We start from the raw sequence: 17967 nt of genomic DNA, 5'->3' as shown, positions 1-17967 counted from the left end.
TTTGTTTCTGTTTACTCAATCGTCACATTTTCTGACTTACTTTTTTGGATAGCAAAAGGTGATAGCGGTGCCCCTGTCCATTTTTCTTCACTTCATATGGCAGCTTAAATACTGAATTTTCACCCTATTTCTTCATGATTGGCTCAACACTTAAAGGACTGTTGCCAACAGTGGGCCAGGAATCTGGAGTACATGAAGAAAAAGGAGATAGAGTTTTAGGCTCTGGCCATTTGGGACTAACTGTCACATATTTTTGGCTCAGTCAGTGATGTTATTTCAAAATTCTGTTGTTTTTTTTTTTTCTTCTCCCCACCCCCCCCCCCCACAAAAATATTTGTTGTTTTCCAAAATGGCTACTTCTCTTGAGGAACAAACACGAGGGAACGCAATCAACGCTGCGGAGACCCAGGCAAGAAGGATAAAAGGCCGCTCAAGCATAAACACGAGCTTTGTGATCTGTGTGACAGGGAGCAGCGTTTTCCACAGCTATTGTTTCTGCGGCCTCCCAGGGCAACGGCGGTCGCGGTGATTTACGATGTCCCGCGTCCTCCTGACGTCTTCCGCCCTACCCCCGCCCTGACCCCCCCCTGACCCCCCCCCCCCTCACCCCCTCACCCCCTCACCCCCCTGGCTGCCCTTATGTGTGGGAATGTGCGGGTAAGCGTTGCGTCTCCAGGTCTTGGGCGGGCACTGTGGTGGGCAGTGCCGCAGGAAATGTGACCTCCCCCCCTTCCCCGGCCCCCACCGCCCGGCAGCCTTCGCCTCTCCTTCCCCTTGCGCCTTGCCAAACAGACTTTGGCCAGCGTACATGCACGCCCGCTCTGTACTGAGGGGAGTGGCGGTGGAGGCACTGTCAAAAACACCCTCAGCCTGATCCTCAGGAGGGAGGGGGAATGGGGGGGGGGCAGGAGGAGAGGTTGGGGGGCATACAGGTGTTGGGAAACCCGTGTGCACTATGCCCCGTGGCCTTTGTGGGTGGGAAGGGAAATCCTGGTGCAGTAATACAGACCAACCACTAGGTGTCACTAACGTTAGCGGAAAAATATTGCGCGCTTGTAAGGAGTATACCTGCACTCACCTATGGAACGCCAAATGGGTCACATTTCACCTGCCATCGCACGTGTTTCCTTAACGTGTTAATTTAACGTGATATGGCGTTTAGGAAATGCCGTTCCATTCTCACCACCCGTGTTTCCTATACGTTGTAAGTTGTAACATGTCAAGTGTACAACAGATTCTGTTAACTCCATTAAGGGTGACAGCAAGCCATTACTGTTTTTACCTGTTAAGATTTTTTCATATATAATGTAGCCCTACCTTACAGCTGCACTGGTGAGGCCTTCAGGTCTCAGTTGGTTTTGATTACGTATAATTACATTAAATATTCATAAAGCAAAGCGAAGGTATTGTATAACCTCTGCATACTGCAGGGTTATTGTGAGGTGCTTTTGACATGTCTTGGGGGAAAGAAATTATACCATCCCAAAAGAGAAGGTGGCATGGACAAATTCCTACCTTTTCAGCTCATTGAGATCCTAGCCCAATCTGGCGGTTACGCCAGTGAGACCTGTCAGCCGCAACGGTCAAATTGTGGCCATCCTGTTACGTTGCCATGGTGATGACCGGGGCGATTGGGGATTCTGCCACGTAGATTCTGGGAAAAGAAATGACAACATTGTCTTTCACCAGGCTTCCAGGTACGATACTAGAAAGAGGTCTCAGATGTATGAAGTCCAGCCAGTTTTTCAAATGTTTCTTTTTTCTTTTTTTTTTTGGTGAGAATGACTGCTATTGGTCAAAAATAGTTTGCACATCATTGTCCATTTTTCACCTAACCACAAGAGGGCAGTGCCTTTATTCTCCACAATTAGGCCTTGTAATAGTACAATCTTTCATGTGGCCACTACATACTCATACAGGCTGATCAAACTATTTAAGAAGGATGTGAATCAACCAGCACCATGGAAACTATTTTAACTACATATCCCTGGTGTAAAAATGAGTTTAAATGAGCAATGCTATATCATAGGCTGAGGGATGACTGATGCTCACTTTGAAATGCCCTGGTTTGCTGTGATAAAGAAATCCAGAATATTAAGGCAACATTGTTTATTTTTCTGCGATAATAAAGAAAAATAATTGTTTTCCCATGTGGAAAAAGATAGTATGCTGAAATATCCTTAAAATACACTATTTTATCATTTATACCCAGAGTATAATTAAAGTCTATATAATTATGCTTTTAGTATACTCAAGTATACTCTTTTTCACATGGGATGTATGTAAGTAATTTTGTAATTGCTGAATTGATTTGAGGCCAGCCTTTTAATATCAAACTACATAGAGTAAGAGGTCCAGACCGTGGGCAATTTTAAATCTCGAGTGCACTGCGCTGCAGGAACCTTCTGCTCAGGTCAATAAAAAGTTGAAGTGGTCAGTTAATGAAAACAGGAGCTTGTATGCACTTATACGTCATTCGTCACGTATTTAAACGAACGGTTAGTTTTTCATCCATTGTTACAAAAGCTGTCTTGACGTAATTTATGAGAAAATCTCATAACGGTTCATAGTTACCTTCCTGACAAGGGGTGGACTCCCTGGCGGTTTGTGATTGGAGGTTCAGTCCCTGTGCCCGTAGGTCTTCGCGCGCAGGTTGAACGTACTAGAACTTTGGATAGCAACCTGCGCAAAACATTACAGTAAAGTCTCCTGTGTGAATGCGCCATGCCTCGCTATACTGTCCACGTCAGGGACGAGTGGTTGACAGTGCCCTGCCGAGACCCTTCCTACACCATACAGTGGCTGGGTTTGGAAGCCCTCAAGCGGTACACCAAGAACAAACCAGACAATGGGGGAATCAAATCGGTTAAGGACGTCGACTTCGTTGCGCGGAGATGTCAAGGACAAGGGCTACTGGACGCGGATGACACAATAGAGGACGTTTTGGAGGACAATGATTTTGTCGAACTTGGTAATAAACGTAAACTTCTCTCATTGTAAAACTGAGCCATTCGCTAAATGGTGAATGCACTGAAAGCTGGTATTTATTTTTCTAGAATCAATTCATTATTTAAACAAACTTGTTTGGTGCGTGGGACACGCACGTTTTGTGAAATATTAACTTTTTTTCTTTCAGTCATTGACGGAGACGCCATGTCACCAGATTTCATCCCGTCCCAACCCGGAATCTCACATCTGTATCCTGTTGTAGTGTATTGAGTGTGCCATTTGATAGCAGTGAAATGTGTCATTTGTCCATGTTATTCTAATGCACGATTAACCAGAACCTTACTAGGCCTGCCTTACATAAGTTGAACCCAAAACTTAAATGTATCATGAATTTGACGTGTTCATCCCAACTTGCAGCTGTTAAATTATTTTGGAAATATATACATAGATTTATACAGAGCAACCACACATTCACCTTTAAGACCATAGGTGTGCTTCACCATCAGGTTATTCCTTTACAGTTGCTTTTACAGTACAACGACATACCGAGAACCAGAGAGTGTGGGTATCTCCGTTCATTTGTAGCACTACACAGCCTCATTCACTTGTCGCTACACGTATCATAGCAGACTGGAAAATGTGAGCAATGTCAATATGTTTTATCAATTCTAGTATATATCCTTGGATGGCAACAGTCTCTCATCAACAGACCTGGTCAACTTGGGGAAAGGGCTCTACAAAATTAAGGTGATTATCAACAGTGTCCTTTTATTTGCATTATTGTTTATTGTTCTGTTTAATTCAAAAGAAATTACACAATGTCTGAAGGGGTACTGCCATCAGATCCTGGTTTTTGCTCTGCTTGCTGTCGCCTGCTCTCTTTTTGCTGCTCTGTAAAGCATCTTTGTGACAGTTCTCTGTACAAAAGCACTATACAAATAAAATATAACTGAATCGAACTGAACTGAATTCGCGGCTACGTCTCTCCTGTTGCTATTTCAGCTGACCCAGGAGGCAGAGAGCAAGGTGATGCAGTCCAGGGAGCTGCTGGACACTATTGTCAAAGAGAACAGAGGTTTGCCGATAAGGAAAGAGGCCTGCTTTACACGCAAAGACCTCAAGCAGTTTTCACTTATCGTTTATTTCATCAGGAAGTCCCTTTAAATTAAACAACAATGAACAGGTTTCCAAAGGCTGATAATGTTTTTTTTTTTTTGTCCTTTCCCTTTAGTTGTGTATGGAATCACTACAGGGTTTGGGAAGTTTGCCAGAACTGTCATCCCAGTCAGCAAGCTCAAGTACGTTGCCCTGTGATTAGATGTTTTTCTTTGATCCACCACACATACACACACACACGCACACACACACCCTGGCCCCTTGTTTTTAATTTGTTGTTCACTTTAACCCTTTATGGTATGAGATCCCAAATATGTGATTAGAATCTTGTTACATGAACGTTCTAATGCTGATGTCACTATCACGACTGGAAAGTAATTGAATTCTAGAACACTAACTTAATGAATGGAAACAACAAAAAAAATAAAACATTGCAAAGAAACCAACTCTTCAAAGGGTTAATGTGTCTTTCTCTATAGGGAGCTGCAGGAGAACCTGCTACGATCACACTCAGCAGGTCAGTCAGACTCCCTCTGGGTCTCATATAGATTGATAATTCCTTACCCGAATAACACCTGTCTTTATATTTTGTGTTATTTAACATGTTTTACTTTTACATGTCAAATATAATCAACATAAGAAAAAAGAGTCTGTTATGGGGCAAATGAAGTGTGAATGTGGGAGGTAGGGGTAAGTTGAACTACAGGAAGGCTGCTGGGGAAGATTCTAGTTCTTTTTAACCGCATTTGTGCAAACGTCACTTTTTACCGTTGAGAGCAGGTGTGGGCAGTCCGCTGAGCCCCGAGAGAACCAGGATGCTTCTGGCTCTGAGGATCAACGTCCTGGCCAAAGGGCACAGCGGCATCTCCTTGGAAGCCCTCCACGCGATTATCGACGCTTTCAACGGTAACCCTGAGACCGACTCCGTAATTTCCCGACAGCGCTTCGTGATGGCGTAGATCACCGTCGGACTGACTCCTGTCCTGTCTCAACAGCATCCTGCCTGTCCCTCGTCCCTGAGAAGGGGACAGTTGGTGCCAGCGGAGACCTCGCCCCGCTGTCCCACCTGGCCCTGGGGCTAATGGGAGAGGGGAAGATGTGGTCACCTAGGAGTGGTTGGGCTGATGCCAAATATGTGAGCCCCTCCCCCCCCAATTCTATTCATTGGTCAGTTTCAAAAGTCATGGCAGTTTGACCTGGCTGTGGCTTAGTGCGTTACACAGTATCCCTGTTTACACTTTTGCCATTAAAATAGTTGTCTGTGGCCAAAAGTGCAGTTAGTTAATGGGGACGTATTTATTAGTGAATTGGATATCATGCATTTTTAACCTTTGACCTCACTTCGGCTTTCATATTTCTCAGGTGCTAGAGGCTCATGGACTGAAGCCTATATCACTGAGACCTAAAGAGGTATGGCAGTCCATAACTCTCCCATCTCTATGGCCTACTGGGACATACATACAATATTGCTTTCAAAACCGTATTGTCTTCATACTGAACGTAGTTGTGTTACTGCAAGAGATGAAACCAGGAAGCAGACACTTGGTGACCTCCAGTTGCCTCTCCTGACAAATGTTAAAGATCACTCATTTGTCTTTACAAATTATTCTACAAGGTGAAAAGTTTTGAAGGTTACTTGAACCCTTTATGGACACTTTCTGTCAGCTCAGGAAATTTAAATTCAATTGATTTCAATGAAAAATACCTGTAGACCATAGTGGACATTTTTCTTTTGCACTTCATGGGGTAAATTTAGATTAATTTCCTCAATTGAACCTGGAAATGGCCTCAGCCCTGCTTGAACCTTAATGACTGTCTATTACAAATGTTCTACACGTCATCAGTGAATAGAGTCAGAGGGACAACAAACAGTGACCTCACTTGACCAGCGCGTGTATGTTTGTGTTTTTTTGTGCGCCCCCTCGACCTTCCAGGGCCTGGCTCTGATAAACGGGACCCAGATGATCACGTCTCTGGGTGCGGAGGCCGTGGAAAGAGCCCTGGCCATCGCCAGACAGGCTGACATCATCGCTGCGCTCACCCTGGAGGTGCTGAAGGGGACCACCAAGGCCTTCGACAGCGGTGAGGGAGGACTCTGCTGATCAGGTTGATCAGTCTAAGTGTATTCACCTCTGAGAAAGCTCTGAGGGAGACCGCTATTAATAGATCAAATGAATTGATCTGAGCGTGTATAACGGTAACTAAGGAAACTCATATCAGTTGATCTGAATATATTTAGGACTGCAGTTGTGGGAATCTTTCTCAGGGCGGATCTATTAACCTTTTGAAGAGTAGTTTTTTTGTAAAAAAAAAACTTTTCTTCAAAGTTCTGGAACTCTTTGCTTTCAATTACCAGTAGTGGTTTTTATATCAGCATTAGAATGTTCAGTTCAAGAACGTTCTAATCACATATTTATGATCTTATACCTTAAAGAGTTGCTTTCATTTCTGAACATTCTCTGTGGCATTAATAGAGCCCTTACAAAATCTATTAATGATGGTTTCAGTTTTGTAGGAACCACTAAGTCTTGCAACCGAGGAGAAGGACACCGTTTTCACTACGCTCAATATGTTTGCTTTGTGAGGAAGACATGGAGCTGAAGGTTCATCTGCGGTTAAACAGGCCTTAGAGCCATTCAACATGACCTTCCAAAGAGACATGACTGGCTCAGGAGACCCAGGTCCTTAGTACTGTAGCACTCGAGGCGATGATGTCATCTACAGGACAAGCGCAAGATTTGCCGCTTGCACGGGCAAAGGCGGAAAATCTGCAATTTGCCAGTTTTGCCTTGGAACCTGGAGAGCAAGGCTAGAGAGTCCTGTGTTCCTGCTAATGTTGTGCTTTAAAACAAAGCTTTCGGTACAGTGTAACTCCTGTACCGTCGTCTGTCCCCTCCAGAGATCCACATGCTGCGTCCGCACCCGGGGCAGGCGGAGGTGGCGCTCCGTTTTCGCTCGCTGCTCGACTCGGACCACCACCCATCTGAAATCGCAGGTGAACAGACGAGCATTGCCCGGTGGAAATTCCAGCCCGGTGTTCCAGCCTGGGTTTTAGGCTGGTCTAGCTGATGTTAAGCTGGTCCAGATGGTCTGAGGCTGGTTTAGAGACGGTCAAGCGAGCAACAAGATGGTTGAGAAGCAACCACGCTGGCAAGACCTGTGTCCAGCTGGTGGGCCAGCTAGGTACAGGTAACAGACTATGACCAATTACCAGATAGTATCCAGCTGGAGCTGGTTCCAGCTGGATTCCATCTTTGGCTGGTACCTTGTATTTCCATCAGGGTTGTGAATGGTAAAAGGGAAGCCAGTGTATTTAACTGACCCGGTACAGTGTCCGTCTGAACTGTTGACCACAATATTCTTCTCATGATCCCTCCATTCACAGAGAGCCACAGGTTTTGTGACAGAGTCCAAGATGCCTACACCATGCGCTGTTGTCCTCAGGTAATGGAGCCGTTTCTGTGCATGATACACGAAAGCAAAACCTGTTATCCTCCAGTCTATAATCATCATTTTAATCTTTTCCTTTCAACCCAGGTGCATGGCGTGGTTGTCGACACTATAAATTTTGTGAAGAATATCATCAACACAGAAATCAACAGTGCCACTGACAACCCTGTATCCTTTCTTCCTTCACAAGAAATGTCTGTGCAAGTGCAGGCATGGTGCTCTTAAAATGCTACATTTGAAAACCCTACAGCACCTTTTCTGACATTTCGTGCGAGTCAATCATAATACTGCACTCCCTCCTCAACCATCTGACGTAACGGAAAAGTATCTGAAAGCAGCCGCCGTGAATTTGCAATTTAATCAGTGTTCCAGCTTTGTAAATGCCCCACTATGTTGTACCTTCTGCTAGTCAAAAAAGTGCACATGCCCCTCTCTGCAAGATGCAGTTTGTCACATGATTCTGTTCTATTCAGACCTGTTCCAATGAACTATCCGCTTCACAGTAAAAGAATACAAACTTTAACAGATCTGTCAGATGGTCTTCTCGGAGAGAGGAGAAACCATTTCTGGTGGAAATTTCCATGGGGAATATCCAGCTAAGGTAGGTGTAAAAAAACAGGAAGGTTAACTGGGTTTGGTAGGAGTGCCTTGGGTGTTTCAGTGAGGAGTCCAGAAAACAGATTTAGAGAACGTTGTTGATGTTCTTCCAATATGTCCTCCCCTCAACAGGCCCTGGACTTCCTGGCCATCGGGGTCCACGAGCTGGCCAGCATCAGCGAGAGGAGGATCGAGCGGCTCTGTAACCCCTCTCTGAGCGAGCTGCCCGCCTTCTTGGTCAATGAAGGGGGCCTGAACTCAGGGTTCATGATTGCACACTGTACAGCTGCGTCACTAGGTCAGTCAGAACTGAATCCAGCAAAATGCCTGTGAATCACTGCATGCTTGTGTGTGTGAATGTGTGCGTGTGTACTTATTTGCTTGTTCACTATGCGGGTGGGGTGAGCATATGTGTGTGTGTATTTGGGTAGGAGGGAATTTGTGTGTGAGTGCATTTGTTCATGTTTTTTTATTGTATGTTTATTTGTTATTGTATACTCGGAAGTAACATGCCTCCCCCCCCTCCCCTCAGTGTCGGAGAATAAAGTGCTGTGCCACCCTTCTTCTGTGGACTCCTTGTCCACCAGCGCTGCCACTGAGGACCACGTGTCCATGGGTGGCTGGGCAGCCAGGAAGGCCCTGAGAGTGGTGGAGCATGTGGAACAAGGTGTGTATCTGGCTGCTGATTCTAAGCCTTTTTAAAATTAAGTGGGTTTCATTTGGCCTGGATTTCTCTTGTTACTGCCCCATTCTGATTGCTGGAGCTCTTTTCTCTGTATTGTTTGTGTGAACTGTAGGGCAGAAAAAAAATATTCACCGTGTCACACATGAGTGTATCTCAGGAGTGCAGTCCAACTTTGACCTTAGTATGGTGTGGTGGCATGTGCAACTCAGGCGGCACATGTAGACTGCGTGTACAGGCTAGTTCAACCGGTAGGCTGGTGACTGAGCAGTACAACTGCATGCTCAGTATCCAGCGTAAATGGATACAATGTAAGCATAAATAAGTACTGATAGGCGATCCTATGTAAGATATGTACTTGAATAAACAAGACTAAGAATGTTTTTTTTTCTAGAGAACAGGCTGTTTGGTTCATCTAGGCTTGTTATTTACCTACAACCTAGAGCACTGTCATGGGTAAATAACAAGCCTAGGGTTGTCTGCCTTTACATGACCTCACAAGTTGTTCCAGACAGGGGGAACAGACATTTCTCTGTGCAAATGTCATTTCCTGATATTTAGTACAAAATCTACCTTTTACTGTTTTCTGCATATGTTCTTCTTGCTCTGTCTACAAAACTTAACCTGAGCTAAGATTTTAATTTCACTGGTGTAGTTAGGGATCTCTGTATGGACTCTGCTCTGAGAATGACCAACCTAAAAAAAAACAGGCTGAAAACAGATAATGTCTAACCCTGTGAGGCTGATGACCCCAGTGATGGCTCGCTGTATCATTCTCCCGCACGCATTCACACACACGCTCCAACAAAATGGGAAGTAGTTATCGAGAAACAATAGAACTCTGTTAAAACAGTGAAGTTAGCATTATCAACCAGTGTGAGCACATGAACCTCCCTTGCTCCCAAATGCACCAGCAATGGAGGTTTGCTAATACAATGGGGTACGACAAGCTGATCCTGTGTGAACTGAACAATGCTTTGAAAGACACTAACCGGGTCATTTGATTCAAGGACAATTGATTCAGATCATTTGGTCAGAATATGACAGGGAATTGGTCAGTGTTATCGATCGACTACACTGTGAACAGGTTTGTCACCTCCCCCCCTCACACCCCCTCCCCCCCCCCCCCAGTTCTCTCTATCGAGCTACTAGCTGCCTGCCAGGGTATCGAGTTCCTCCGCCCCCTGCGTACGACCACGCCATTGGAGAAAGTCTACGACCTTGTGCGCACTGTGGTGAAGTAAGTTAAACAAAAAAAAAAAAGAATATTCTGTTTGCATTGCTGCTGGAATAGCAAATGGACGGGCTAATGTTTGGCTAATGTTCCTCCTCCGCATTTCTCTCAGACCGTGGATTAAGGACCGCTTCATGTCCCCGGACATTGAGGCTGTCCACCGCTTGCTCCTGGACCAGAAGGTGAGGGCGCCCTGGGCAGAGATTCTTTCTGCCAGCCAAGGAGCATAGATACCTACCGCACTAACAGATACCCCAAGAAATAAACCTCACACTGGGCAGTCTTTGGAAATACAAAGTGATTTTTTTTTTTAATTATAAATCGTGGATATGCAGGGTTTCCAAACGGAATTAAATTCTAGTCATTTGCAGTGCTCATTAATTCTTAAGGGAACATAAAAACCTAAATGTGAAGTGTTGTAGTTCATGATCAAAATCAGATACACCTTCCAGTGTTAACTGAAACCGTTCCTACGTACTGGTGTATTTGGATTAAAGCTTACTGCATAATGTACTATCGTGTCCCTGTCACCAGGGATAGTGTTTTAAGGGTTCAGCAAACTGGTCAGAGAGATGGGGAAAGACATGAAATGTGAGACGGTGTGTACAAGACTGTGTTCTTGGGGCAAATGTGAAGAAGAGGAGTGTCATATAGTGGAAGACTTTTTACCATATGTCTTTGTCCGTCCTATTCAGGTGTGGAATGTTGCTCACCCCTACATAGAGAGGTACAACGTGGAACACATCCCAGAATCTCGCCCCAACTCCCCAACAGCCTTCTCGCTGGAGTCCCCGACATCACCAAGGAAACGCGTTCGCCTTGAGTGATGCAAAGATTTGATTTTTTTTTTCTTCAAAATTTCGCATTTCAAGTGCTTCCTTTGAGCCAGAGCACACAAGCTAAGGGCTAGTAGCATAAAATTGGATATAATTACTGTGTGCGTGAGCCTTTCCTTACAGAAATGGAATATACTGCAATATATTGCAAATGTTTAAAAAAAAATATTATATTGTATTAAAAATATGTAATATCTGAAAGTGGATATAATGTGCAATTTGAGGTAGAAACATATTTGCCCATGTACTATGTTACAATACCTTGTATAAGTATTATAATATATTTTATAACATATTTTATTTCAATATATTCACTATATAATCAGTATATTTCATTTCTAGAGGGTTAGTTGTTTGTTCACTAGAGGTATGATTAAAGAGCACATGAACACATATTCATATATGTATATATGAAATATCCTGTTTCTACCTCAAAGCTTGCCCCAATACAAATTAATATTGGGTAAAGGTGCTTACCACCAATATAGGTTGAGCTCGCTAGGTAGAAATCGATAACTGGGAGTCAACCAAGGTGGAAATAATGGGTTTAATTTGATTCTGAACAAATCAAAAATTTCTTCTGTCAATAAATATATGGGTTTATGTCTGGGTTCTTCTAGTTACCATTAAGTTAACAGAAACATTTGTTGTATGAATATTTATCAGTTATTTTGAATCAAGGCCTATCTTAGACATTTTCGGTGTGGCTCATACTTAAAAAATATAGGCCCTCCATCTGTTTATGCCACAGTTTGATTAATACTCGATGCTGATTGGCTGATGGTCATGTGTATATCATTCATGAACAATACTTGCGCTTCTAGAACAAGCTCTATATCATAAAGCCAAAAGATCGCCGCTCCATAAACAAGGATCAGTGTTACCATGGTGCTCTTCTGAATTACATGCATGTTAAATAACATCTTTCCATTTGTTTAAACATTGTATGAAAGAGCAATTGGATATTAATGACTGCATTTGACTAAACTGTCAAACAGAGTAATTCAAAGCAGTTGTGTAGTGTGCCCAAGTTCAAATACAGCTGTACTGTAGACGTTTTTCGTCATTCATTTAAATTAACTTTGATTAAAACTAGACTCATATTTACACGTTGCCTAATAAGTTGTGTGGTATGTCCAAGTTCAAATACAGCTCTACTGACATTTTTTGTCAGCTGTTGGAAGTGAACCATTTGCTGCATATCCACTTAAAGAAAATGAATGCTCTCCAGCTTGTGCATTGTGCCTTATTCCTTCATTCCTGAGAAAAGGAGGCAAGCAGACAGCCTGTTTCATTTGCACAGTGAAATGAAAATAAAAATCACTAACTGCATTAGTACATCAGATTTCTCTGGCTCACAAAAAATGCACTAACCATTTTCTATATACAGTATATATTTTTTTTATCCGGCTATTTATATTTTCTCTCAGTTTGGAATGCCCAGTTTTATTCACAGAAAACTCAGTAGTTCACAAATTAAATCAGATTCTGCCCAGCAACCTCTCACACATGGTCCCCATTTGGATGAGAAACCATGTGACCATCTGGGCATGTTACCCAGAATATCACTGGTCATCTTCCTGGTGTCACTGTATGCACTCCAAGTTCAGCAATGATACGGCAATAAACCCAGACACATGACTAATTATACCATTTAGGTCTAATTATTATGAATTATTCATCAATCCAAACTTTTGACCATTAAACCGATTTCCTTTATCACATGATTCTGTCCTGAACCGTTTCCTGTAGCATGTTTTGACTGGTTAATATTAAGCCAGTGTTTGCATGAACCTGGCCATGGCATGGTATGTTTAGAGACTGCGGAAGAGAGAAATGAGGATCCAGTGACATCAAACAGACATGAAAACAAAAAGTTATGCGTTTATAAAAAATGAGGGGGCCAGTGCTAAGCTTTTATTTTGGAACTTATGTTCTAGTGAAGCTTGGCATGTTTTGAAGGAATGGCACTGGTAAATAGTGAGCAAAATATGAATGTGAACAATAACACAAGATGAGTGATTTTTTATATTTTTTTATATTTTTAATAAATTTCAGTAATGTCTGCAAAGTAGTTTTGTGCAGCTGTTTGTAAAAAATAGCAACTCTGATTTCTGGTCAACGACAGATTAATTCCTATTGTAGCATGACCAATGACAATTTAATGCTCATTGGGAGTGGGACTGAAATGTTTTTGATAGTTATTTAATTTTTAAACTCTTTTTCTTAATGATGAATACAACCTTGAGTTGAAAAAAATTCAAAACTAGCCAGTACCATCACCCAATATTTACATTCCCAAAAGTGGCATAAAACCACAAGCACAATTCACTGCCAAATGAAATTGTCTGAACTAAAGCAAGATGGCTTCTTAAATATTTACACCGAGGTGATTGAGAATTTCATATCAAACAACTTTATCGTAGCTAGTGTTGTGCTTATGCACACAACGCAATAAATTATCTGAGCACCAGTGAGCAACTGTTGAATAAAACACTTTAATATTTTATTCATTACACATTTTCACAAATGTACACAAATCAGGAACCTGGGGTACAGAAGATGCTAAAAGTCCATGGTTTTGTCATTTTCATAAACAACATTACCTTTTATGATGACGTATTTAATGAGCTCTTGGTGGCCCCCAAACTGATAGATTAAATGCTCCCACCTATGAAGCACAGGAAGAAAGCTGTGAGTCACAGATAACAGATAACCGACACCTAAAATTATATTATTCCTGTTAGAAATGTATCACACAGAAGGCACAGAGTTTACGGATGCCAAGTACAGAAGAACCATGAAGATGAAGGAAAAGCGAGATGAAGTACAGTGTCCATCTTCTGATGCAGAAGATGGAGAAGCAAATTATGAGTCACGATGTACTGTACGTATTTCCAAGATGATTTCCAGATGAGGCAGAGGATGTGTTTGGCAGAGAGAATGTGTGTCCAGCGCAGTTAGGGATTCATGAAGGAGGGGAACGGGGCGGGGGGGGGAACGAATGAGAAGCGGGACAGCACTACCTTGAGGCGTTGATGACGAGCAGGTCTCCTCGCTTTCCCACCTCCAGGGAGCCGTGGCTCTGGGACAGGCCCAGGGCGTAGGCCGCATTTATGGTCGCCGCGGCGAGGGCCTCGTTCATGCTCATCCTCATGTTGACACAGGCCAGGTGCATGACCATGGGCTTGGCGGGCAGAAAAGTGATGTTAACGCCAATGGCACAAGAACCTCGGACAATATCTCCGCCTGGCCCACTGAGCTGGGTTCCTTCCCGATTGGCACATTACTCCTACCATCTCCCCAATGAATCTACCACCCCCAAAAATCAGAAAAAGTACGGCATCCTGAACTGAATCTACCCCCAAAATTCTGAAAAGTAAGGCGTTCTCCATCGGGACACCCACCATAGAGCAGCAGTAGGCATTGGGGTTGAAGTCGCTGCCCAACGCCACAATGACTCCGCGGTCCAGCATGTCTCTCGCCCGTGGCTGAGGCAACCTGAGGAGCAGACATGGCTTTCAACATATGCTCTTCTACCAAGAACTGCCATAGTTCTGAATGAGGAAGCCAACATCTTTTTGCGACTTGAATATAGCGGTTTAGTTTTCTATACAATTGTGGTCTCGCAGAAGAAGAATACAGTGAACCAAGCATTTCATAGTTTAAATTCTCTATTGGGATACTGACATTACATGCCATATAAATGATACAATTATAAAAACGTAGCTTAAAAACATCTTCTAAAAAGCTTATATTACTGGGATAAAAACAGCCGCATACCTATCCTTCTTACACTCGGTAGCTTATAGTAGCTGCCAAGCTACTATGGAAGCGGGCCCTTAATTGTACAATGCTCATTTGCCATAAACTAAAACTGCAAAAACATGTTTTTCCCACAGTGCACTCCACAGTACCTCAGTATGTACGCTGTAGTTGGCAGAAGGACCGCTGATGTTCCCGCTTTAGCCATGGCTGCTATCCCCTCATTGGTCACTTCCTCCAAGTGACTGATGGCCAGTGCATTAAGTTCGGCACCTAGCTGTGAAAAACACATTTCAACATACAGTAAGGGAATTCTGCTAGACTCTAAAGCACTACACTGAGTCGTGACGTGACAAGTGTCAGCAAACATTTACAGCATGGTGTTTTTCTTCTCGCATATATGATTATTATGCCCCAACTGAATGAATAACTAAGGTCGACACATGGCTTGAAATATAAGTTGTGACACCTTGGTGTTGGAGGACTGAACTGCATGTTACAAAAAAAAAACCCAAAAGATTTTATCAGGGACCTATGCGTAACTGGTTTCCAATTATGTATAAAACACAAAAATGGGACAAAAAATAATGGATACGCAAATTCTTCATGATGCCAAAAACTACAGAGAATTTAGGGTGAACTGAGATACACGGAGTGTGTGTCATGGAGGGTAGACGAAGCTATATGGAATAAGGGGCATGGACTTGCCTGAGCAGAATTCATTGGATGGAGCTCGTCGCCATGGAAATTGATCTGCAGGCCCATGTCCTTCCCTGCTTGCAGGATGGCCCGGGTGGAGTCGAGGTCAAACACGCCCTTCTCGCAGAACACGTCGATGTTGTCCACCCTCAGCTCCCCCTGCTCCATCTTCTCCTTCAGCTTCGGCAGCTGGACCTTAATGATGTCCTCTGTTGCCTCGGCAACCGTCTTCCCCCTGTCGAGATGATCACATGATCATAATCATAACTTGATCATTATTTCGCCAGATATTTGAGATGACTATTTTTGCATAGACTGCGTTGTTGCTGTTCTTGTTTGTGTTAGTGTTAATCAATTTAACCTACAGGGTCCAAGTTGAACTATGCGGTTGTTCCCTGCACTTGGAACGGTACTTCTCTCTAGGGTTTTCGACACACTTGTTCCTGGTTACGGTTATACACTTTGTCCTACGTCGCTCTGGATAAGAGCGTCTGCCAAATGCCTGTAATGTAATGTATTGTAATGTAATGGAGCTTTAAGTCCAGGAAAGGCTCTTTAATAAATGAGAATGAGAGTAAAATGAGTTTGAGAGAGATTTTGTGTGAGGTGACCCATGTTGTCACATTGTGTGGGGGTGCAAGCACACATGTTTGTGCACTGGTGCGGTGTCGCACTGTGCCGGGTGCATGGTGCGTATTCAGGTACTCTTGGGCACGGCGTGCGCTCCGCAGTAGGTGGCCGAAATGCCGATGTCCAGCGACCGCCGGGCGCTCTCGATGACCGCCAGCATCTTGAGCTCGGTGTCCAGCTCCAGGCCGTAGCCGCTCTTGCACTCCACCAGCGTGGTCCCGCTGCGCAGCATGCGGCCCAGCCGCTGCGTCAGGCCAGCGAGCAGCCGGTCCGGGGAGGCCTCGCGCGTGTGCGTCACGGTGAAGTGGATCCCGCCACCGGCCTCGTGCACCTCCATGTAGGTGGCGCCCGCCAGCTGAGGGTCGAGAGAGACAAGAGAGAACCCTGGTGGCCGATGGGAACAGTATTTCCAACAACATGGGAATCTTAGAATACTGGACTACAAAGAGAGAGAGGGTATGTGCTAGCTATACCTTCAGTGCAAATTCATGGACTCTGTCCCCCGCCCACACAGGATGAGTATGAGCATCAATCAGTCCTGGAAACCAACAGATTCAGAAAGGTACAGGGATCAGACATGCACATTTGATGCACATTTTAAACACAATTAAGCACCAACATTCTCACAATTTACTGCCCATGATACATTTCTTTGATACATATTCTGAGGAAGAGGTTTTTATTTAACCCCCGTGGGGTAATATGACTTCTGTATTTAACCCATCCTAGCAACTTAGGAGCAGTGGGCAGCCACAGTGCAGTGACCGGCGACCAGCTCCAGTACAGAAATCAGTGCCTTGGTCAAGGGAAATAGCAGGAGTATACCTAACATGCATGTCGTTCGTACACTTTTGTACACTTGATCGAGATATGGTATCTGCCAGTAATAAACCTGAATTACAGGTATAAACAGATGCACAACAAATGAAACATGTAAAAAGCATAAAAATGTCCTCAATTTTAAAAAAGGCATCGAATGAAAAATCTATACATTTGTACAACTCGGATGAAAAAGAGTAGCCTGTCCTGTGCAGGCAGAAGCACGCGGACCACTCCTCCACAGTGTACCCAACATGACAATAAAACCGAAAGCGAGTTCCGTAGTGCTCACCTGGTATAACGCACATTCCCGACGCATTGATAACTTTCTCAAACGATGCACCTTCAAAACGAGATTCTATCGAGTCAGCCAGCCCCACAGCCTTCAACAGTCCATCGCTGGAATGTGACGTCATAAGTTTACCAATACACGTCTAGTTACTTTCTACTCTGCAACTGGAAATCTGTTCTTCAAAATGAATCTGACATCAAAAACAAAAGTTACGTTTACAAAAAAAAGGCACACATTACTGGTCATATGGACACTCCCTTTTAAGTGCTGGTGGAATATGCATTCGAGTGTGTAACTGCATAGATACAAGGATTAAATAATAGCACGCATGTCGTTTAAATCGAGACAAAGCTCTACTTTTAAGTTAAATACAGCTGAAAGACTAGATTTATTCGCTGTCAATACCTAATCAACGTAGGCCTACAATTCAAAAAGAGAAAAATGTATAATGAGGACTTACTTTCCGATAATCAAACTGCAGTTCTCAATAATAGACAGTTTTTTCATTCCTTCCTTGGTAAGGAATCTTTCCCCATTGCTACAAACTAATACCACTTGCTTCGCGTTTTTTATGTAAAGCCTAAAACTGTTTGACATCTTTGAGTGAATACAGGCTATCGTTACTGTCCTTCAAAAAGTTTGTGTTTGCGACGCACAGTGAAAGACTGAAATGGCGAATGAATAGCCTACTTTTTATGTTTTAAAAAGGTGTGGGTGGGGTTTCATGCAAAGACTTCAGGGTGCTTTGGGTTTTTCTCGTCAGACCAAAATGTGGTCCTTCGTTACAAATTCTTTGGCATTTTTGTGCTGTCACAAAATATAAGACAGATAATCAAAAGAGATTTTGTACAATTTATTAGTGACACCTGTCACTTTTGCAGGACTATGAGATGCTACC

At 43.5% G+C, this 17967-nt stretch overlaps 2 protein-coding genes and 1 long non-coding RNA gene across 3 annotated transcripts; 1 reads left to right on the top strand and 2 right to left on the bottom strand.

Annotated features, from left to right (window-relative positions):
• Window positions 1-55: 55 nt before the first annotated feature.
• Window positions 56-2666, bottom strand: LOC135258884 (uncharacterized). The gene is made up of 3 exons (XR_010331119.1): window positions 2575-2666; window positions 1516-1654; window positions 56-183 (listed from the first exon to the last, which is right to left on the bottom strand). It is a non-coding gene; the product is annotated as an uncharacterized LOC135258884 (long non-coding RNA).
• hal (histidine ammonia-lyase) lies at window positions 2623-11971 on the top strand. Its single transcript, XM_064342545.1, has 20 exons — window positions 2623-2971; window positions 3137-3197; window positions 3483-3510; window positions 3622-3696; window positions 3952-4024; window positions 4181-4247; window positions 4545-4582; window positions 4846-4971; window positions 5061-5200; window positions 5428-5475; window positions 6000-6147; window positions 6965-7060; window positions 7451-7509; window positions 7603-7683; window positions 8051-8116; window positions 8245-8410; window positions 8645-8779; window positions 9926-10034; window positions 10141-10210; window positions 10724-11971. Exons 1-20 carry the CDS (start codon window positions 2725-2727, stop codon window positions 10853-10855), a joined length of 1965 nt encoding a protein of 654 aa, XP_064198615.1. The 5' UTR covers window positions 2623-2724; the 3' UTR covers window positions 10856-11971.
• Window positions 11972-13343: 1372 nt separating this feature from the next.
• On the bottom strand, window positions 13344-17785 carry amdhd1 (amidohydrolase domain containing 1). Its single transcript, XM_064342549.1, has 9 exons — window positions 17530-17785; window positions 17070-17176; window positions 16432-16496; window positions 16036-16313; window positions 15334-15563; window positions 14782-14902; window positions 14272-14365; window positions 13891-14051; window positions 13344-13535 (listed from the first exon to the last, which is right to left on the bottom strand). Exons 1-9 carry the CDS (start codon window positions 17664-17666, stop codon window positions 13430-13432), a joined length of 1299 nt encoding a protein of 432 aa, XP_064198619.1. The 5' UTR covers window positions 17667-17785; the 3' UTR covers window positions 13344-13429.
• Window positions 17786-17967: the final 182 nt, after the last annotated feature.

Source organism: Anguilla rostrata, chromosome 7, assembly GCF_018555375.3.
Source record: "Anguilla rostrata isolate EN2019 chromosome 7, ASM1855537v3, whole genome shotgun sequence".
NCBI classification, from domain to species: domain Eukaryota; kingdom Metazoa; phylum Chordata; class Actinopteri; order Anguilliformes; family Anguillidae; genus Anguilla; species Anguilla rostrata.
Note: the sequence above shows the minus strand (reverse complement) of the source record. Positions and strands in the feature narration are given on the sequence as shown.